Raw genomic sequence first — 19,417 nt, forward strand, 5'->3', positions numbered from 1 at the left:
TTCCGTAGAGCGAGAAGAAAAGCCATATTGATTGTCTGACAGTAAGTTATTTGACTGAAAATGGGATGTTGAAAATTTATTGAATGACTTACTAATGACAGAAAGGGCCTTACTAATAACAGAAAGACTGATTGGTCAATAGTTAGAGGGAACAGAATGTTCTCCAGAGTTTTTAAAAATTGGAACCACAGTTGCCATTTTCCAGCAGGCAGGAAAATAAGATTCAGTCAAACGTTAAATAGTTTAGAGAGTTAAATAGTTTAGAGAGAGTTGAAGGGAGTTCTTGAGAACACTTTTGTAAGACTGTGACAGGAATGTTGTCTGGACATTATGCCATAGAAGAGTTTAATTAAGATTTGACTTTGGCAATAAAAACTGGAGTGATTTGAATGCGTAACAATGGGTTAATCTATTTAACTGGAAAGGAAGGAAAAGTTAGCAATAGGATTCAAGAGTAAAATTAGAAGAAAAGTTTTTTGCAAACAGTTTAGCCTTGTCCATGGGAGAGGTAGTAAGATCAGCCCCATGAACTTGAGATGGAATGTCAGAACTACATTTGTTAATGCTGCAGTTAAAGATTTTCCAAAAGTCATTGAAACCTAACTTCTGAAATAAGATACGAAATTTAGCAATTTAGGAATAATAGAGCTTAGCATCAGACAGCACCTATTTGCATTGATTTCTTGCATTAATAAATAGGTATTTGTTCTCAAGAGAGTTGTTCTTTTGAAAAAGTTAAAAAAAATGATTACAATTAGATATAGCAGCTGCACAAATAGGTGAAAACTATTGAGTAGAATGAGGTTTAACTTGGAATCGACAAGTAGGAATAAAAGTATCCACTCCTGCTTAGATCCAGGAGGTTATGTAGGAGGCACATTTATTAGCGAAAGAAGAAAAGATATCAGTCCAAGGACAGTCACAAAGAAAATCAGAAGTAGTAGCATGTAGTGCAATGGTGAGTCTGAAGAAGTACAAGGGTCATTCCATGCCAAATGGACCAAAATTTTAGGATTTCAACATAGAACCCTTCAGATTTTGATGAAACTTAGTAGGTTTGTTAATATCAATGAGAAAAGCAATTCCTGAAAAATTCAGCATAAAATCTTTTGTGGTTCATAAGGTACAGTCGTTTGAAATTTCTGATTTTTCCAAAAATAAAAACTTCAGTAGCAAAAACATGTCTTGTTCATACTTTGATGCTCTATATTTTAAAAACAAAATTTCAGAAAACCTTCTAGCTTTTTTTATTGTATACAACTCTTGACTTTCTTTAATAAAACTTTGACATTGAATTCTCAAATGTCACATTTTTTCCATAATGGCTACCTAAAAAAGCTTGTTTGCAAATATAAAAAGTTGATTTTTGATGAGTCAATATACAAAATCTGCAATTTAAGAAGTGAAAAGACATACTTTTTTAGTTTCTATATATGGTAGGCTTCCAAATTTTTTAAAATTTACTGATAAGATACAAATCAGTAAAATATTATAGACTTCTAAAAATGGCTGCAGCTAAATCTTAGGAAAATGTGCCTCCACTTCAAAGCACCGGTAACCAAGGACCAACACTGATTTTAATAATTTTTTTTTTTTCTTCTACTTTAATAGACTTTATTTCAGTGATTTTAGAAAAAAAAATAGTGGGTACTCATGGGGAAGTTACAAAATCAAAACAATGAAAATTGCCAATAATGCATTAAAAACAATAAAAACAAAGTTATTGTTGTACTTTAGTTAGTGTTATATATTCTAATACAAAGTATGTATGAATTTAAAAGTATTTCACAATATGTACTACAAAGTATGTATGAATTTAAAAGTATTTCACAATATGTACTAGAAATAAGTTTTTAATTAGGCTTGAATTAAACTCAGTTTTTAAATAGCCCTAGCTCCTACCTGCCCCCTCCCCCCCCCCTCCTATCCCAAGCATTTACTTTTTAACATTTTTGCCTAAAACTTAGAAAGAACCTAAAACACATTTTTGCCTAAAACTTAGAAAGAAATATGTCTGGTGTATGAAGTGTCTATATACACAAACAAAGAATTCTACATACACATTTAAAAGCTGTGACATAAAAAACAAGCAAATTATTGAGTTTTCTTTTTATATCTTTATATCTTTTTATATCTTTTTTTTTTATTTAGAAATTTTATCAATTCCTATATATTTGTTGTGCCAAAACTTATGGAAACCTTAGCTTCAAAACTTGTTTTTAAATAAATCTTTTTAGGTATTAATAAAAAGTAAATAGCAAGTGCATTGCTAGATCTAACTTAATGTTCCATTGGAAAAGCATTAAATTATAGTTGTCATGAAGTAAAATTTACCAAAATCAAAAAAATTAAAGGTTTTAAGAAATTAACAAAAAAAGATCAAGAACTTGTACACTTGCGGAGTAAAGTCAATCATATTCAAACTATTTGTAATCACCATGAAAAGGTCTACTTAAATAGATTTGAGACTTAGTATGATGGAAGCTTTTGTTGCGATCCATTTAACAAACACAAAGTTAAATTAAAAAGTTAAGTTATATGTCAAATTTTTTTTTAAATTAAAATTTAAAACAAAATTTGACATATATAAATTATTATTTAATTAATTTTTTAAAAGATAATGGCTTCTTTAATGTTTTATCATTGTGTTACCATTTAGAATCTATCAGAGTAACCAGTTTGGATGTTGCGAAGGAGTTTGATTTAATACCTGGTCATAAGCTTTGTACAGAATGTCGAAAAATGCTTTATTTAAGAAATAACAAAGAAGATTATGGAAGCGATTCATGTCAACATAAAGATAATGATTTTAATGAGATTAACATTTTAAAAGAAAACTTTGATTCAAGCATTACTAGCCTTGGTTGTTCACCTTTAAAACTAGTAGCTCATAAAGACCGGGTCAGCTATGCAAAAAGAAAAATGAACAAAATCCATACTGCAACCCAAAAGAAAATAGCAACTGTTTTGGGAGTTTCTCCAGATTTAATTAAGGATGAACCAAAAATAAAAGAGCTGTGTTGCAAAAGTAAACAAGACTTGGATTCATTAATGGAATTAGTTAAAGCAAAATTTGATGTTTCTTCGAAATCAAAAAAACTTAAGTTACTGACTTTGGTTCCTGAGAGTTGGAGCATTAATTATGCACAAAACTATTTTTCTGCTTCCCTTAGAATGATAAAAGCTGCAAGGAATTTGAAACAAATTTGTGGCATAATGGCAGAATCATCTAAAAAAGAAGGAAGATCTATTAGTGATAAAGTAAAAAATCAAGTTCATGAATTTTACCAATCAGATGAATACTCTCGAATGTGTCCAGGTATGAAATAGTATGTCTCAATCCAAGTTAATGGTAAAAGACAACATTTTCAAAAAAGACTTCTATTAGTTAATATAAAAGAACTTTATTTAGAGTTCATTTAAATTTCAGTTGACGCCAAGATTGGGTTTTCTAAGTTTTGTGAACTTAGATCTAAGTGGTGTATTCCTATTGAAGGTGCTTCAGGTCTCCATTCAGTATGTGTTTGTGAGTACCACCAAAATGCAAAACTTTTAGCATTAAAAGTACCAGATATTTTAGACTATAAAGACCTCGTGGCATTAGTTGCATGTGACTTAACAAATCGAGATTGCATGATGTACAGTTGCAATAACTGCCCAGATACCAACACACTTAAAGAGTATCTTACTGCTTTATTTGATAAGCACAGCATGGAAGAAATTACCTTTAATCAGTGGCAAAAAGCCAACAAAAAACATGATATAGTTACACTAACTCTTCCAGTGGATGATTTTATTGAAAAAGCTTGTCAACAAATAGACCAATTAAGAGATCATCATTATATAGCCAAAAATCAAGCAGCATATTTGTAGCATCTAAAAATAACATTACCAAGTAATCATATTTTAGTATTACTAGACTTTGCTGAAAATTACAGTTTTTTAATTCAAGATGCAGTACAAGGTTTCCATTGGAACAACAGTCAAGCAACATTGCATCCTTTTGTTATTTACTATATGAAAGAAAATATGATAAAATGTAAAAGCGTTTGTATTATTTCAGATCATTTGCAACACAATACAAACTCAGTTCATTGTTTCATTTATGAAGTATAAAAACATTTAAAAGAGTTGATGCCTTACTTTAACCACTGCATTTATTTTAGTGATGGTGCAGGTTCACAATATAAAAATTAAAAAAACATATCTAATTTATGTCACCATAAACTAGATCATAAAGTATCTGCAGAATGGCATTTTTTTGCCACATCACATGGAAAGAGTGCTTGTGATGGTGTTGGGGGCTCTGTCAAAAGACTTGCAGCTAGGGCCAGTTTACAATCACTAACAGATTCTATCAATTCACCTGAAAAAATGTATGATTGGTGTAAACAAAATATTAAAGAAATATATTTTCAATACATTTCAAATGACGCAATTGTATTACATTGCATAAAGTTTAAATTAGAAGAACGTTATGCTACTTGTTCAACAATTCCAGGAACAAGAAACCACCATTGTTTTATACCACAATCATTAACTACTTTACAGATGAGACGGTTGTCATTTGATAATATGTATACTAATGTAAATGTTTCTAAAATGCATCATATGGTTCCACTTTCTTCACTTTCACCAGGAATTAATATAGCATGTGTTTATGATGCAAAATAGTTTTTAGGCAATATTGTGGAAATATCTGAAGAAAATCAAGATGTTCTTATCAAGTTCATGAAGCAGTCTATTTTGTTAAACACTTTTACTTGGCCACATAAAGAAGATATTTGCTAGGTTCCAATAACGCACATTTTATGCAAAATTTCATCTTTAAAAGTTCAATCAACAACTGGTAGATGCTATGAACTATCAGCTCAAGAAAAAACTGAAATATTACATTTGTACAATAGCATAAGAACATAATTAAATAACAATTTAGCAAAAATTATTATAAATTAGATTTATTTGTTTTAAACATAGTTTTTTAGCAAAAATTTATTTAAAAGATGCAATGTTTATTGATTGTTTGTTAGATAATATTTTTTATTACATAATCAACTTGTGCATTGTGTTGACAAATCAAATAACTTATATAAGTTATTATATTAACTTGGTATAAGTTGTAATCTAAATTTGAACATGATAATGAAATAAGTCAAATTAATGGGGAGGGGTGGAATAGTGAGTGTATTGGAAAAATATTACAAAATTTATGGCCATGGTATTAAATATTGAGTAAATTAGACTAGAAAGTCTTTTTTTTCATTTTAACCTAATAGGCTACTTTTAAGTTTTATATGTAGTCTTTTTACTGTCTGACATTTCAAACTAAATTTCACAGTTTTTATATGTGTATGTTTAGTGGTGTGTTTGGGTATTAAGGCACTTCATACATCAGAGATGAAACCAGACACACCGTGTAATAAAAAGTGTCCAATTACAAATTTTTTTTAAGTTCTGGACAAAAATGTGCATGTTAAAAAGTAAATGCTTGGGATAGGAGGGGGGGGGGGAGTTGGCAAGTAGGAGCTAGGGCTATTTAAAAACTGAGTCTAGTACTTATTGTGAAATACTTTTAAATTCATACATACTTTGTATTAGAATATATAACACTAACTAAAGTACAACAATAACTTTGTTTTTATTGTTTTTAATGCATTTTTGGCAATTTTCATTGTTTTGATTTTGTAACTTCCCCATGAGTACCCACTATTTTTTTTTCTAAAATCACTGAAATAAAGTCTATTAAAGTAGAAGAAAAAAAAAATTATTAAAATCAGTGTTGGTCCTTGGTTACCGGTGCTTTGAAGTGGAGGCACATTTTCCTAAGATTTAGCTGCAGCCATTTTTAGAAGTCTATAATATTTTACTGATTTGTATCTTATCAGTAAATTTTAAAAAATTTGGAAGCCTACCATATATAGAAACTAAAAAAGTATGTCTTTTCACTTCTTAAATTGCAGATTTTGTATATTGACTCATCAAAAATCAACTTTTTATATTTGCAAACAAGCTTTTTTAGGTAGCCATTATGGAAAAAATGTGACATTTGAGAATTCAATGTCAAAGTTTTATTAAAGAAAGTCAAGAGTTGTATACAATAAAAAAAGCTAGAAGGTTTTCTGAAATTTTGTTTTTAAAATATAGAGCATCAAAGTATGAACAAGACATGTTTTTGCTACTGAAGTTTTTATTTTTGGAAAAATCAGAAATTTCAAACGACTGTACCTTATGAACCACAAAAGATTTTATGCTGAATTTTTCAGGAATTGCTTTTCTCATTGATATTAACAAACCTACTAAGTTTCATCAAAATCTGAGGGGGTCCATGTTGGACCTTGGTCCAGTTGACATGGAATGACTCACAAGATAAAAGATTTACAGAGATTATTGGTCGAAACCACCTTAAGGAGAATAAGGATAAACTGAACAAAAGCTAGGTTCAGAGACACAACACAAATCAAGGAGTGAAGGTAAGTGATTAGAGTTGTTTAGAAAACAAGTCAAAAAGTTAACTATCTGAGTAAGAAATTGAGAAATGCAGAAGCATTAGGCTTAAGTGCCACTAGGGTCAGTGACATTAGAGCCATGCCATTCACTGTTATGAGCATTAAAGTCATCATTAACAACAATATTGGCAGGGTAAAGAGAAAGGGCATGTTCAATTTGATTAGAAATTGTATATAAAAGAATGCAGTCATGAGAAGAAGGAGAACAATAAAGAACAAAGGGAAAGGTGATAGAAAGGTGTAGAGTGAAGAAGTGCTAAGCAGAAGCAAATAAAAGAATGGTCAAAGGATTCAAACCTGATTTGTTGACAAATAGGTGAATTAATGTGAAAGTTTATCCACTAGCCATGTTTGTGACTATAGGAGTCTTTGCAAATCAAAGGATAGTACCCATCAATACTAAAGTCAGAAGAAGGAACAGTTAAACTTAAATTAGTCTCACAAAAAGCAAGCAAGTCTGGTGAATTTTGCCAGAGGAAGATTCAAATGGTGTAAGATTTAACCGATAGAAGGTTATTTTGAAGACCACGAATATTTGTGAAAGATATATTGAAACAGAGAGGTGGTGGGGATGGTTTTTTATGTTCAATATTATGAGCTACTTTCGGCATGATTTAAGTTCAAAGAGAAATTCATAGAACATTTATAGATAGAACATTCATAGATAGAACATTCATAGATAGAACACAGCATCACAAGCAATGAGTTTTGCAGTTGTCTCAGAGCTGCTAATTAACCTAAAGTTGTAACTTAGGGCTCCTTATGCAGCCCCAACAATGCACACCAAAAGCATTAATAGGAACACCATCAATGCGCAACATAGTACTGCTAATATTCTGATATTTTACAGCTGTTGATGTAATCAGCCTCTCTGAGAGCTACCACATAGTTTGGAGATCATCCAACTAGCCGGCCTCAAACCAATAAACTGATTTTTAGAGCTGTACCCTTATTAGAAGTAAGAGTTAATATATATTCAAATAACAGGAAGAGTTGGATAGCCACTATCAAGCACAAGCAAAAATCTGAGACAAGAAGATCCAGCATTCATCATTGTAGGTAGGAAACAATATAACAAAGGTTTACATCTGTACCACCTTAATAGATAAAAAAAGGGTTCAAGGCTGGTCAGCAGAGTTATTCTGCTCACCTTTAAAGTTTTTGCCTAGAAGGCTTTCTAAAAGACAGTAGCTGGGTGCAGTTAACATCTGCCTGAGATAAGTATTTTTATTGAGACACCACCTCTAGCCTTTACTTAACCAAGAGCCCCAAGGCTGGGAAATTTTAGCTGGATGCAGTTAACATCTGCCCAAGATGAGTATTTTTATCAAGACACCATCTTAAGCCTTTTTTCAACTGAGAGTCCCAAGGCATTTTTTTAAAAGATTTTTAAAAATTGCCTTGGAACTCTGGGATTTTCAAGACTGAGTTTATTTATTCTAACCCTACAAAGCAGCAAGGCATGGGGCAGGTAGTACTGGGCAATTTAAATATTATTAAGAGCAAACGTTAAAAACTTGATGTCATTGTTTCTTTATATATACAAAAGATTTGTCTATTTAAAGAAATTTTAACTATCAACTAAATTTGTAGTTGAATATTCTAAAAAAAATTTTAAAATTGGAAATTTTACTTCCATGCAATTGGAAAAAAAATCATTTCGACAAAAAATTTTATGTAGTGAAATTATCAGATTTTGATCAAAGTTTTTTATTTGTTTTATTATTTACAATAACATATTCTTATTTTTAATAATTAGGTATATCTCATAAGATAAAATCTTTTAACATTAAAAAATTGCAATATCATCGTATTTAATAGTTTTGATAAATTTTTGACAACAACAACAACAAAAAATTTTTAAAAACGTTAAAAAGTACTCTACTTTTAAACATTCAAAGTTTAAAATGTTAAAATGTTTTAAACTTTTAAAAGATTAAAACACGATCTTTTAAAAGATTTAAACTTTTTAAAAGTTTAAAGCCATTATCAATATGAAACAATTTTGTCAATTGATTATATTTAATAATGATGTTAAATAATTATATTTAATAATATATTTAGTAATGATGAGATTTGATAGTAATGATGAGTTTGATTAAATGTGCTCAAAGTTGACATACATAAAAAAACTTAGTCTAAATTTTAAAGCTTCGAAAAACAAACCATTCCTTAAACTGCAACTGTCAAAAGCTCCACACAAAAAAAAAAAGCAGATGCAGATGACTTTTTCAATTTAAATAGGAATCAGGAGCCAGTTAACCAATAAAGTTATGTGGAGCAAACAGATAAATTAAAAATGCAAAAAAAAAAGAAAAAGAAAAAAGGCTAATAACTTTTTCCATCAAAACAGATTAATCTCTGTTCATAAAGCATGTATCTGTGAGCAGCAAATGACTATTCAAAGATTTGAGCGGTGTCAAGTAGGTAATCATCATATCATATTTCATGACATTATATGATAAATATCATATTTAATCATATCATAAAATAATATATTTAAAACAAGCTATATTTAATTAGATTAGTATTTAAAACATAAATGAGCTAAAGTTTTATTTGAACTTTTTTTTTATATATAAGAACTAAGTTCCTTTAATAAAATCTAATCCTGTTAAACTAGATTTTGTTTCTTTAAGTTTTTTTCTTACATGGCGATGTAACAGCTGTTAAAAGACTATATGAATCAGTTTTTTTGAATGGTCAACATCTTTAAGTGTAAGTACTTTTATTTATGCTGTTATGGGTTACCGAAGTCCCTTTTACTGCTGCAGCTGAGTTAGTAGGAATAAGCCCACCAACTTTTGTTCAGTGGTATCAGTACTTTAGAGACTTCTGCTCATTTAAATTTTTTTTATTCAATAGATTTTAATTTGCAGTTGCAATTTAGAATCTAGTGAAGAATTTGGCTAAGAAAAAGTTAATGAAAGAAAAGTAAGATCATGAGAACATTATTTGTAAAAAACATTAATACATTGCAACTCGAGATGTTAACACCTTTACATAAAGGTGTTAACTCGAGATGTTAACACCTTAACATTTTTTCGGTATAATTTAATTCATTTTTTGTAAATTTTTTATTTTGTCATAAAGTATTTCTTAAGTAAACATACTGAAAATAGGAAATGAGGTTTTCCTATATTTTTCTTAATTCTAGTATTAGTAGTATAGATGTAGATGTTTTAATATTTGTAATTGTTTAAATTCGGTTTGTAATTGAAGTTGTAAATGTTAAAATTGGATTTCTATAGTTTTCTTTTTTCTTCAAGGTGGTCATTTTAGTTTTTGTTGTAAAAATATATTTGGTGCAGTTTCACCATTCTGTAAAATACAACAATCTTCATTATTTACAGAGTTTTGAGTGCGCCATTTTAAAGTCCATCGAAAATGCTGAACAGAACATTAGGTATCGAAATTCTCAAAACAAAGATCTCAAAATGTAATGTAACTTCTCATTTAGAAAAAGCTAAAACAGGAGGAGCACTTCCAATTTTTTTTTTTTAATTAATTTGAAAACAGCACAAAGTAAATTTGCATCTGCTTGTGCCAAAAATTCTAGATTGCTGAAAAAAATTAAAGAAAAAAAACATATATATAGCAAAATTTTGTGATATAAAACAAGATATTTGCAAATTTGCAAATGTTTTGTCAGCAGTTTTAAAGATTTAATTGTTGCTGATTCTTTATTTAACTACGACAATATTGGTTCTTCTGAACTGTTGCATGGATGTAAGTGTACTAAACCCTATACTACATCATTTGATAGCCCATTAGTTAAACAATATATTTACACTAACTTAAGTTGTAATAAACCTTATTCTAAGTTAAGTAGGTGTAGTAGAGCTAGACAATCTAAAATTGCATTTATATTCCTTCAATTGGTTCAGATTTTCAAAGTGAGTTGTGTATGTTGTTTTGTCATGTACTGTCTTGTTAAAAGTCAATATTTTGTTGCATTACAAATAAGTTTTTGTAGTGCAGTTAAGTGTTTTTGATGCTGTAGAGCTTCAGAGCTAAATAAGGATACCCACGGCTGAATTCTTAAGACCAGAACATATTTTGTATAATATTGGTGCAAAGATTCTCCCAACTGAGACCAAAATGAGACAGAAAAATAAGAACAATGTATGTTAGTAAAGAACATGTTACTGTCAGGTCCAAGTACTTTATCCATCTGTGAACGAAGCACCTTGTCCCTGTGTAAATGGTTAAAAACTATACAACTTATATTGAAGAAGTTTTTAACAATCTTAAAAATCAGGACCATCTTAACTCTTATGTAGGTTTTGGTGAAAAGGTATGGCTCCTTTTTGCTGAGGATAAAGGTGGCAACTATATGAAATTCCATTTTAAAGTTGTTAATTTGTAAATTATAACATAGCAATTTGTAGACATGGATGGATGGATAGCCAGTAAAAAGTTTTTTTCTGAATTAGAAAACATTTTTAAAAACTCCTCTTATAAAAAACCCTGTAAAAAACAAGAAACCTGTGAAGCATTTGGTGTTTAATTTTAAAAAATGACTGAAATACTGATTGGGTCCTAACTTAAAGCTTAAAGCTACAATTACATTAGTACTGCAGTTTATTATTGTTAAATCAGAGAAAACAAAAGAATTACAGATTATTGCTGTTAAATCTTGAAGTAAATAGAAATTTTCGTTTGGCCAAAAATGACCAAAAAAACCATGAGTTTCTATAAAAAACATAAAAGAACTTTTATTAGATCAACTGAAAATAAAACTTTTTTTTTGTTTGTTTGTTTATATAATTAATAATTAAAAGGTCTTTTTTTAGTTCTTGAATAATGTTCTACGAACTTTAAAACATCTTGAATAATGCTCTATGAACTTTAAAACATCTTGAATAATGCTCGATGAACTTTAAAACATTTTCTTGAATAATGTTCTATGAACTTTAAAACATCTTAAATAATGTTCTATGAACTTTAAAACATTTTAAATAATGTTCTATGAACTTTAAAACATCTTAAATAATGTACTATGAACATTAAAACATCTTAAATAATGTACTATGAACTTTAAAAAATCTTGAATAATGTTCTATGAACTTTAAAACATCCTGAATATTGTTCTATGAACTTTAAAATATCTTCAATATTTTTTTTGCAATTTTTGTCTGATTATTATTTGATTCCATGAATAACATTGGGTTTAAGAAGAGTTTTTTTGGCTTTTAAATTAATCTAAAAATGTTTCTAATAAAAAAATAATATCAAAAAAGTAGCAAGAAATTATTGAAATTCTGCATAAACTGTCAAATCTGAGTGTTTATTAAAAATTCTAAAATGGTTAAATAATTTTGTTAAACATCAAAAGCTGACAAACTTTGTGATTGTTTTGAATCTTTTTACAGAACAAAATGATCTTGAATATTTTAAAAGTTACATGAGTTTAAAACAAGAGCCCATATATGTCCACCTTAAAACATTGGTGTATTGTTCCCTTTTTTAAAATTTTTTTTAACCTTTGAAGTCAAACTTTTATTATTTGCTCTTAATATCTAAATTTCTTGTTAACCTAAAAACAAACGTGAAATGTTTTTCATTACTTCTGCCAGCGGAAGGCAAAACCTCCATCTCCGATTTGGAGGCTGCAGCCAGCTTGAAGGCAAATGTCAATGGGGGCAACCTCCAAATCATTTTCCCTCCAAAATTTCTTTTGGAGGCAGTCCCCAATAACTTTTGCCTCCCTATTGGTGTCAATCTCTAAAACATTTTGCACCCAAAAAAAACTCTGGCTATAGTTGCCAATAGAATGTCAGAAGCTACTGGAGGTACCCATTTTGGGAGGCACCCACTAACTGCTGCAGAAGAAAAGTGCAGAAGAAAAGATTTATGCAGTTTATCAACACTTCTAAATAGGATCAACATCTTAGAAAACAAATCAACTACAAAATAAAATTCCCAGCATAATGAATTAAAAATGTTACTTACTAGAGTTAAAGAGATATTTAGCAACTGATTAAGCAAATATTTAATTATGTTGAGGTATGTTGTATTTAGGTACTTTAAATCAAGCCATTAACAGTAATAAAAAATATATTTATTGGTTAACAGCTAATGATGGATTTAAACTGTTTGCTATTGAAAGTAATGTAATTAAACTTTTGTGCAAAATTTTTTAAAGAAAAAAAAAAGATCAACACAATTAAATAGATTGCTTCCAAGGAGTAAAGTTTAGCATAACTTTAAACTAGAAAAGATACTTTGAAGTTAAATTTTGTGATAAAAAATGAGCTTAATTAAAGTTTTTGTTGATGCAGTAATTTCTTAAAAATAGTTAAACAATATCTATCCATAAAATATCATTTGTCTAAATAAAAAACAAGGAATTAATTTTAAAAAAGTATATTCAACATATTGTTGTTATTTATTTTTCCTCGATTACAACATACATCAGGTTTTTTCCTTGATTACAACATACATCAGGTTTTTTCCTTGATTACAACATACATCACTTTTATGTTTACAAAAAATGTTAAGAGGGAAGCATTAAAGATGTCAAAAGTAAAAATATTTCAATAACAAAAGCTTTAGGTATCTACCCTACCTTTATGTTTTTATAAAAAAAAAATTTTTTATGACAAACTATAGTCTACATGTTGGAGTGTCACTCACTTTATAAAAAAATCTGATGCTGAAAACTTAAGCCACTCCTATCATTAAAAAAATGGCTTCTTTGTGTGTGTGTGTGTGAGATTGTGTGTGTGTATTTGTGAGTTTGGGTGTGTGTGTATTTGTGAGTTTGTATGTGTATCTATTTATGTGATTGTGTGTGTATTTGTATTTGTGTATTAATGTGTATGTGTATGAGTCTGGGTTTGTGAATATTTATGTGTCTGGGCGTATATATATTCTAAATAAAATGCTTAAATAAAAAATTTAACAAAACATAAGAATAATAAAAACAACCTTTCTGTTAGCCAAAGAAAATATTTTCAAACAATGCATACATTTTTCTACATCTTTATCATCTACACAGTAGTTTGCTATTCTAGAATGTAGTGTAATTTCCAAAGCATTTTTTTGCTCCCAAAGTTCTTCTTTATCTCTAATAAGTTAAAAATTAAAAATATTTAATGTCTGGTTAGTATTTAAATTACTTTCAAATCCAACAATGTCATCTAAAACATAAATTTATGTAACTTAATAATTATACATGTGTTATTTTGTTACAACATAAGAAAACAGCTAAAATTAAAATCAAAAATAATAAAGATAAATTTAAAAAAATCTAGACCAAAAATATTAAAAATTTAATTTATGATCAAAAATTTTTAATTCTGTTTTACAAAAAATTTGAATATTTTATTATTAAACAATTTCTTCTTTCTTTTATAAATGAACAAAAGTATACAGCTCTTTTTTATTAGTTAACAAAAGTATGCAAATTGTTCTAAGGAATGCTTAAATAAAACAAATGAAAAATAAGGTTCATAAAAACTGTCAATCAAACTTTTAAATTGCAAAAAAAATTGTTGGAAACTATATATAATAATTACTCTTGGTTTCTGATCCAGCAGTCTGACAAGTGCTTTGTAAAATTAAAGAAAGCCATCCACAAATTATTTTTTGCATTTAAAAAATAAGTAATTAGTTTTTCAAATTTAAAATAATGTTTAATGTATGTTTAATTATAACAAAAATTTCAGTACTTTTAAAAATTTAAATAAAAATTTTAAATATTATCAAAAATAAAAAAAAGGTTTTAATTTAACATAATAAAATTTAAAAAAAAAATTACTTAGCAAGTTTTATAAGTTGATCTTTCATATCATCAGTGTCACTTTTAATTTGTTGTATTATTTCTTCATACTTATGTTCACTAATTGATTTTTCTATATTTAATCTATCAAAGTCTTCTTTAGCTTTTTGATATAATTCATAAACATCTTCTCTTTCTTTAAAGCAGTTTTTTAATTCTAATTTAAGATTATCAATTTCTGACTTCATTTCTAAAATCTTAAAAAATAACATTAATAAAGCTATTTACAAAAAAAACTATATCTATGTACAATGTAGTTAGGCAAAGAATAATAACCAAAAAAGCACACACACATTCTTGTGGCATTATGATGATAAAAACCTACATCACTTACCATATTTGTATTTTATAAGTGACTCACTATTTATATAAAATGTTATGGCTGGTGATAAAGGTTAATATTAGTACAATACCTAATATGCAGTATAATACAGTATAATACATAAAATGGTAGATAATGTAGGTTTGTATATGGGCATTTCCATTTCTGTGCATGATTTTTTGTTTTGTTTTGTTTTTGTACTTAGAGGCTGAGATTTGAAGCAACATGCATACTATTATGATTATCTTAAAGAAAAACTATAAAAAAATATATTTATCATATTTTAGGCTTTCTGAATGATTAAATATATATATTTATTATTTGTGTGTGTTTATATTGCAATAGTTGGAACATATATAACATATAGAAGTTTTCATGAATGTTGAAATGGATTATGGAAATGCCCATATAGGTAAAAAAAAAATGAATTGATTTTTTTTAACACATATTTTAAATACGCCATAATCTGAAAAGTGTTACATTACAACAAGATCAAAGAAATTAAAAATCTCATAAAAAACCTGTGTCTTCACTAAAATTGGGATAAGCAAAAAAAAGCTGTCAACTGGCAACTAATATTTATTTATATAACATATTATAAAAACTTGAAATGGACAAAAAAGATCATAAATAACATACCATGACCTTATATGGGTGTTCTAAGCATTTTTAAACTTCAATTAGATTAGTAGCATTTTATTGCATCAGTTTTGAGTTATCAAATGTTTGCAAGATATTTGAGAATCATGCAATTTTTCTTTGCATCCACATGTTGTTGAAATCATTTAAAATGTTATATTTTACTGTTTTATGTTTTAACTTTAATTTTGAATGCAGAAATTATATGCATGCTAAGATTATCTACCTGTAAAATTATAAGTTTATTCACCTGTAAAGTTCTGAAGAGTTTATCTGTGTGTAAGATTATTTACCTGTAAAGTTCTGGAGTTTATCTGTGTATAAAGTTTAGCGTGTGTGGAATGTAAAATTAAAAGGTTCCCAATCTATATTTTCAGTTTGTAATATTTTAAAAATAAAAAATTTTTATTTGAAAATTTAGTGTTTCAAAACTTTTATATAAACATTGATTGAAATAACTCTGAAATAAATACTAGTTATTAAAGTTAAATATAAATTGTGTATGAAGCATTGAAGCATTGTTTGCAATATGAAAAATTGTTAAAGATAATTTAAGAAATACTTGAAACTCCAACTATAAATTCTTTTTTTATTTCATAATTATATTTTTAGGATTGTTAAGGGTTATCTAAAAACTTTAAACAAATTAAAAATTAAATATTACCTCAATAATTTTTTGTTTTTTTTCTTCTTGTAAATATAAGATTTCTTTTAAATTTGAACTGTTTAAGCTTTGAATATTTTCAAAAGAGTTAACTAACTCCTTGTAGTCCACTTTGCACTTTTCATAGTCAACTTTACAGCTTTCTTTTTCCTATTTATAATTTTTATTTATAATTTTTATTTTCAAACTTTACACTAAACTAAAACGAATATCAATAAAAATAAAATGAAAATGAAAAAAATAAAAAACCTTTAAAATATCTTTGTATTTTATTTCATTTGTACTGAGATGAAATTCCAAACTTTTTACTTCTTCTGATAGTATACATATTTCATTTTTGAAAGAATCCTCTTGAGATTTTTTTGCATTCTCTTCATGTTCAAACTTCAACTTGAAACTAAAATATATACACAGTAATAAAGTCATTACACTATTCTTGTTAAATTGCACAAATCTGTGTATAAACTATTGCATACCTTTCAAAACCAATTGTTACTTTTTGCACCTCAGCCTTGAGAAATTCATTATCTTTAAGAGCAACTTCATTTTCTCTATTCAAGATGCTAATTTCCTATAAAAAAAAAAAACTTCAAATTTTGCAAACAAATTACAAAAAAAAATAGAAATTCTTTTCATAAAAAATTATTATATAAAAAGAAAGGCTATCAAAAATGTAATTGCAAAATTATATATTCTTTTTTAACTTACTTCCAATAATGCTGCAGGGAACCTTTTAAATTGAGACAACACTGGGAAGTAGAGAAGAAAGTTAAAAAGCAAATAATAATAATTAAAAAAAGGATTAACAAAGGCTTAATAATTGTATGTATTCTATACAAGGACAGATAAGAAGTTTATAGAAGTAAAAAAAGAGGTTAAAAAAAAATGGCAAGCAGAATAAAGACATTAATTTTGTAAAAGATTTCCTTTTTTTGGTAATCATTTTATAATCATTACATTTTATTTTTATTTATGTTTTTTAAGAAATCAGACTTGCATGTGTTAAGGATGTCACTAATAAATGTGGTTAGTGAGTGGGATTACACCAAATTACACCCTGGCATATAACATTGAGGTAAAAGTGTAATAATGAATCAAATCTTTGAAAAGCATAAACAAAGCAACAATACTTTTTGAATGTCTTAATTATTATGAGTTTCCAACCATCATTTCATCAGGTCTCAATATACTATTAAGAAAAAATAATATATTAACATTAAAATGAAAAACATAAAAAAAACTAATACCACTTTTAAGGTCTCAACTTGGTTTTGAAGTGCTAAAATATCTTTTTGTAAATCATTCAAATTTTTCTCTAGCTCTGCTTTTTCAAGTTTATGATTTTCTGCAGATTCTTCTGCTTGAGTTTTTAATATTTTAGTAGCTTCAAACTGATTGTGGATCTTGGTTATAATCTAGTTAAATTGAAATTAACACAGTATATTTTTCTCTAAATTTAGTTTTTAAAAAAAACTGAAAACTAGTATAATTAGTTATGTAATATTATTTAATTAATTACCTTTAAAGCAGCATCTTCTCCATGATGCAAACTAATGACATCATCAATTTGATCCTTACTTATATCTGCTTTAAACAAATTTGTTACCTCTTTAATGAATACTTGCCACATATTATGTAACTGTTTTTCTGAATTAAATTCATTCTTTTTTAACAAAGTTTCTAAATAATCTTTTTTACGAGATTCATCTTCCAGTTTTTTTTCTAAATTTTGAATTTTCAAATCATATTCTCTTATACCATTTAAACTTATGTAACTTTCTTGAATTTGATCATTTAAACTAATATGACTCTCTTGAATTTGATCTTTAATATCTCTCATCAACTCCTCAAATTTTTGTTCAGATTTTGCATTTATATTTTGTAAAACTAACAATTCTTTCTCTTGCACTGCAATGGTTTCATTTTTTTTGTTTAACTCATATGTAAGATTGTTTATTTCTAATTTCAGCATCTTATTTTGCTCTTCTAGGTTAGCTATTTTATGAGTAAAGTCATTAGTTGTATTAAAATATTTGTATAACTTTTCTTCTTGAACCTTACATTTTTCTAACAACATAACATTTTCAGACTTTAAGGCTTCCAGCTCTGATTGATTTGACAGAAGATTTTTTTCAATTTCTTTACTCTGTTCCTGTAGTTGCTTTATTCTGAAATCAGAATCTACTTGAATAAACATTTTTTCTTTTTCTAAAGCATTGAAGTCATCATTTAATTTTTGGTGACTTAGTTTCAATTTAACTAGCTCAGAATGTACAGTCATAAGCATGTCAATAAATTCTTCTAAAGGATGACTGTACACTTTTGAAATATTTTCTGGTTTATATCCACTGTCCCAGTCTCTTAACAAGATATCTAACATATTTATGTGATTTTTTAGAAGCAAAAAAAGATCTGAAACTACCTAAATTTACAAATTTCTAAACTAGTTGATAAGTAATAAAAGTAGTTGATAAAATAATAAAAAAATAAAAAAAATTATGTTTAAAAGATATGAAAAAACTTAAATGTTTACCTTCATTTATGGAGATCATTAAATATTTGTTTTACATTTTTACAATTCAAGACTTATGGATAGACTCATCATCAGACAAAAAAGATTATGCCAAAATATTTTCAAAGATTTTTTAATTTTAAAAAAAAATTACTCATATCAATACTAATATATCAAAATATTTTAACAAAATTCTTTAAATTTAAAAAATAAACTGAATTACAAGTTTTTTTACGTATTCCAGAAATCCCTTTTGCAATCTTGAACAAATTTTTTGTGTTGTCAAAAATATAAAATAAAAATGATCTCCATAAAAGTAGATACATATTTTTATGATGCACTATATACCTCTTCATTCAAAGTAAGCAAACTTGATTGTGAACTTGACCTTTTTTTCTCATAAAAAGCTGTTCTAAGAAATGAAAATGTTTTTGATAAGTTTCTAAACTAAAATTGTTTTTGATAAAAACAATTTTAGTTCTCCATTTAAAAATCTTTGTAAAACTATGAAATTTTTTTGTAAAAAAAATGCATTGTAGAAAAATTCTAGCAATTTCTATAAATATATAGTAATATTTAATAAAATTTCAAGATATTTCTATTGCCAATAAAACTTGATCACTCAAAACTATTTTAGGATTTTATTTAAGAACACTGTTTTTGCCAAAATTAATTGATTTTCATTCATTCATTATCACATCAGCATTATTTTAAACATTATGAACAAAAAATACGTTTAAATACAAATAAGAATGATTCCTTATATAATAAAAAATAATGGCAAAAATAATCAATGTAAAAAATACCTGGAAAATGAAGGCCAACTTCTATCCAAATCATAACCTTTATAAGGTAGATTAAATGGTATAGAATTTAAATCATAAAGAGAATTTATCAAAGAGCCAAAAAGAGTTTTGTTTTGGAAAATTGAGCCAGCTTCAAAATAATCTCTAAATATAGCAAACAATTGTCCAGTATAAGTTTATGT

At 27.2% G+C, this 19,417-nt stretch overlaps 1 protein-coding gene across 2 annotated transcripts in view; it reads right to left on the bottom strand.

The window, feature by feature from the left end:
- LOC101238654 (FYVE and coiled-coil domain-containing protein 1) overlaps window positions 1-19,417 on the bottom strand; it is a 122,017-nt gene that overhangs the window by 62,303 nt on the left and 40,297 nt on the right. For both annotated transcript variants that reach the window (XM_065810622.1, XM_065810623.1), the window contains exons 6-14: window positions 19,236-19,379; window positions 18,778-18,841; window positions 17,437-18,339; window positions 17,165-17,332; window positions 16,394-16,488; window positions 16,167-16,314; window positions 15,918-16,067; window positions 14,272-14,489; window positions 13,440-13,578 (exon numbers count right to left, since the gene is read on the bottom strand). In XM_065810622.1, coding sequence (XP_065666694.1) covers window positions 13,440-13,578; window positions 14,272-14,489; window positions 15,918-16,067; window positions 16,167-16,314; window positions 16,394-16,488; window positions 17,165-17,332; window positions 17,437-18,339; window positions 18,778-18,841; window positions 19,236-19,379 — 2,029 coding nt within the window. The remainder of the gene's footprint in view (window positions 1-13,439; window positions 13,579-14,271; window positions 14,490-15,917; window positions 16,068-16,166; window positions 16,315-16,393; window positions 16,489-17,164; window positions 17,333-17,436; window positions 18,340-18,777; window positions 18,842-19,235; window positions 19,380-19,417) is intronic.

Source organism: Hydra vulgaris, chromosome 11 (genome assembly GCF_038396675.1).
Source record: "Hydra vulgaris chromosome 11, alternate assembly HydraT2T_AEP".
NCBI lineage: Eukaryota > Metazoa > Cnidaria > Hydrozoa > Anthoathecata > Hydridae > Hydra > Hydra vulgaris.